The 4,109-nt window shown below is 38.9% G+C and overlaps 1 protein-coding gene across 1 annotated transcript; it reads left to right on the top strand.

The window, feature by feature from the left end:
* Positions 1-252: 252 nt before the first annotated feature.
* On the top strand, positions 253-3,859 carry LOC133449178 (uncharacterized). The gene is made up of 7 exons (XM_061728311.1): positions 253-279; positions 1,550-1,634; positions 1,726-1,860; positions 1,956-2,113; positions 2,237-2,340; positions 3,493-3,649; positions 3,755-3,859. Exons 1-7 carry the CDS (start codon positions 253-255, stop codon positions 3,857-3,859), a joined length of 771 nt encoding a protein of 256 aa, XP_061584295.1.
* Positions 3,860-4,109: the final 250 nt, after the last annotated feature.

The following is a 4,109-nucleotide window of genomic DNA, read 5'->3' as shown; positions in this document are numbered from 1 at the left end:
AACTAAGGCTAGTCTATTAGCTAGCTAGCTCAGTAATCAAGATCGGTTTAAAATGTACCTTGTCTTAATCGGCAAACATGAAGCTCTGATGAAGGTTGTTTAGCAGAATCATGTGAAGTTCTAAATAATAATCTTTATTATTAATAATCTTATTAGTAATCATGCATTTTTTATTGCTAGCTAGCTAGCTAGCTCAATAATCAAAATGGTGACTGCAAACTCCAATCAGGAATGTGGGAAAGTCAATGTATCATGGCTCTCAAGTCTCACGCATTGAGCGTGAGACACACGCATTTCAACCAGTTCACACGCTCACACGCCACACCTGACATTTCTCACGCTGAGAGGTGATAAAGCCGAGCGCACAGAAATTAATAGTGAACGGGCGAGACTTCTCCGCTGAGTTTACAGCGGTCCCGCGTCAGCCAATCAGAAAATAGTATGTTTTGTTGCTGGGCAGTTTTTTCCCCCGGTGCGTGCTCGTTCCGTGGATGCGCGTGCACGCACAGGTTGCAGACGAGTTGGAACTGGAAAAGCAAAGCAAGCGGTAGGTAACTACTTCTTTATTATCATTCACTAGGTTAGCCATTGGCAAACTGTAAGTCTTCACTTATTGGGTCTCCTAATGTTGGTTTTATTAATTCAGCGGCGGTTTTGTAGTCTGGCCTTCACTGATGCTTTGTTTATTGACCAAAAAAAGAATAGGGGAAGCTAGTGCACCTGTTTTGTATGGAAACCTAATGATGCAAATCAAATTAAAATGAGTCACACTACCAAATAAACCACAATTTATGTGTGTTCTATTTGAAATAAATCCAAGTTGAGTTCATAAAGTAACTTTCTTTGCATTCATTTGATTCCCAATCAACATACACTGGTTAAGAGTTGCTTTACATTGTTAATATGGTCTTAAAAACTGTTGTGAAATGCAAAATAATAGAATTTTATACATGCAAATATGTGATTAATTACTGAAATTCAGCCATTAAGCACGATTAAAGAAAAATTCATCACTTGACAGCCCTAGAAAAAAGTAATCATGTATTCTTCCAATCCTCATATGTGAGTTTGTCTACCCAAATAGCCCACAACTTTGTATAACGTTATTTGAGCTTGGAGAGCAGCTCTCCCCTAAACCAGTGCTTTCTCCACAAACCATAACGAAACAGAGCTACATGTCTGTGGATTAAGCCACAGCCACACAGTCAACTCAATGTAAAGTAAATAAACAGGTGCTTATACTTGTTCTAATGCAACCCGGCAATATGTATAAACTCAGATAAGTCTAACAATAGGTAAACTAAAGTATTATTAAAGACACCATATTTAGGCCTTCAGAGAAGGTCTAGACGGCCCTGACGGTCCGCCACTGGATTATAGTTTTAGTCTGAAGAGTAAAGAGTAAACGATGAACAGAAAGTGTGCCTATTTTTTACTGTTTGTAAAGAGCTAATCCCTAATCCCAGGTTAAATAGTTTGTTAAGATGTGGTGTAATGAATCTGTGATGTGATTGGATGTAATGTCATTATAAAACATCATGTATTGCAGGTGACTGGATTTGATCCAGAGGATCTGGCTGTGGATGTTGGATACTGGTTTAAGGATAGCACCAACCGTAAGGGTTACCTGTCAGGTTTGTGATTTAAACAGCACCAGTGTAGTACAAATGACGTGCAGAAGACTTTCATTAGACTGAAATTTAGGATGTTACATTCTTGTCACAGAATTCTGTGAGTTCCATGGAAGCGAGTACATGGAAAAACTTCAACACATTTCCATTCGTTGGCTGAGCCTGGAGAGGTGTTTGACTCGCCTTCTGCAGCAGTATGAGCCACTCACCAGCTACTTCAAGTCATTAAGTAAGCTGCATATTTCACTGACACAAATGCAAGATTACTATAAGACTGAAATGTAAACATATTTGGTATGCACAACCTATGCTTTGTATTCACAGATGAGAAACAACCAAGGTTTAGAAGGCCGGTGGATGCATTTTCTAACCCATTAACAGAGGTGTACCTCCTCTTCTACCAAGCAACATTGCCAGCCTTCTCCACCTTAAACCTCCTACTCCAGAGAGAGAAGTCCTCAATCTTCCTTCTACATGAAGAGGTAAAATGGAAGGGTTGAGCTATGCTTCTGCAAATAATGTGCTGTACTTGGTCATTTTTTCATTTGCTCATACATATTGTTCAAATGTCATTTGAAAATCTTTTCTGAATTACAACTTTGTAGATGACAAAGTTCATCCGCAAGTTGTGTGCAAAGTTTCTGAAGCTTGCAGCACTGCAGAACCAAGGAGTTCATGAAATCCAATACAAGGACCATTCAAACCAACTGCAACTGGGTTTCACATTTTGAATAGATTGTAGGGGTGTAACGATACACTAATGTCACGATACGGTACGATACACGATATTGAGGTCACGATAACGATACGATACGATATTATAGCAGTATTTTTTTAACAACCTTGAATGAGGAACATATGACTGGAAAATTGTCTTTTATTTGAAAGACACAAAATACAAAACAATGCTGTGTGTTTGCCCTATTGTTACAGTTTGTAATGCTTTATAACTGTTTAAGTTTTAAAGAGAAAGCCAGGCCAACCATTTTCCACAAACTGAACTAAAAGTAAATGTCAGGTTTGCATTATGATCTTCAGTTTCATACAAGTACAAATATTTTGCCACAAACTGAATAGTTTCTCTCATGTATGATTTGACCTTTTTCTTTCTAATTTAACTAAAATTAAGTAAATAAATAAAAGTAAATAAATACATACAATTTTACATCATAAAAAAGATTGATTCATCCTCACCTTATAAGTGTAAGAGGAGATTTATTTTTGTTAAGAAGGTTATTTTGGTAATTCAGGGTTCATTATTTTATAAATATATTCTTTATATTCTGATGTAAATTAGGGATTATAATTACACTAGTCAGTTTATCTGTAGTTGTTAATATGTTTTAGATTGGGCGGAGTGATACAGCACTAGGTGCTGTGTTGATGCTCTAAAATCCTACGCTGTTGAGCGGACATTAAAGTACACAGGAGCTCAGCAGAAGTTGTCCTCGTGTTTATCCTACTCACGACCCGAAAAAGGTTTAATTTAATAAGGTAAGGCTTAACACTACACCAGCCTTACATTAGTAAAAGTTCAGAGCTCAAAACGGGACCACAAAATGGGACTAGTTTCTTCTGAGCGGAGTAAGATTTTGGTCCTCGGGTCGAGATGCGGCCGCGGTTGCGGTCGGATGTGCGTTTCTAGTCAACACAATAGATTAATATTAATAACCCGATATCGCGATACAGTTTGTCACCTCCACGACACGTATTGTGACGTTTTTGTATCGCGAAATTTCGTGGCACGATATATTGTTACACCCCTAATAGATTGTGAAGTTTGATGATCACATCTGAAAAACAAACCTTGTTGTTTCTCCCACTGTAGCTTTATCAATTCAGTACACATTGTGTTCTTTAGGTTTCCTGAACTGCTTCCATTCCACGGACCCCAAGAGCATGATCAGCTCAGGGAGGAGTTCCTGGACTATCAACTGATGGACATCCCTATGCCCCAAGACCCAGCCACGTTTGACACTGAGGCTTTCTGGGGGAATATGTCATCACTGAAGAACAGGGTAAGAAATATTCTGCACCATCTGACACACACATTTACTTTATCAACTTTATAAATGCAAATATTTAAGAGTGTAATAAGGCCTCCTTGGTACATTTTTTCAAAGGTGACTGGTTTGAGCAGATTTGGACGGCTGTCTGAGATTGCCAAATTGGAGTGCTTCCACACTCCAATGCAGATGCGGAGAGAGTGTTCTCCATGGTGGGACTGAACAAAACCAAAACAAGGAAAAGTTTGGCCCTGGATGGAACGCTCTCATCTATCATGATTGTGAACATGGCTGGCCTTGAGCCACAGCTTTAAATGGGAGCCCCCTAGCTCTGTCATCAAGGCATCAAAATCTGCTGCAAACACTTACAACACAAAACACCATTCATAAACTGAAATCCACGCATTCTCACACACACACACACACACACACACACACACACACACACACACACACACACACACACACACAC

The sequence above is a fragment of the Cololabis saira genome, chromosome 8, assembly GCF_033807715.1.
Source record: "Cololabis saira isolate AMF1-May2022 chromosome 8, fColSai1.1, whole genome shotgun sequence".
Lineage (NCBI taxonomy): Eukaryota > Metazoa > Chordata > Actinopteri > Beloniformes > Belonidae > Cololabis > Cololabis saira.
Note: the sequence above shows the minus strand (reverse complement) of the source record. Positions and strands in the feature narration are given on the sequence as shown.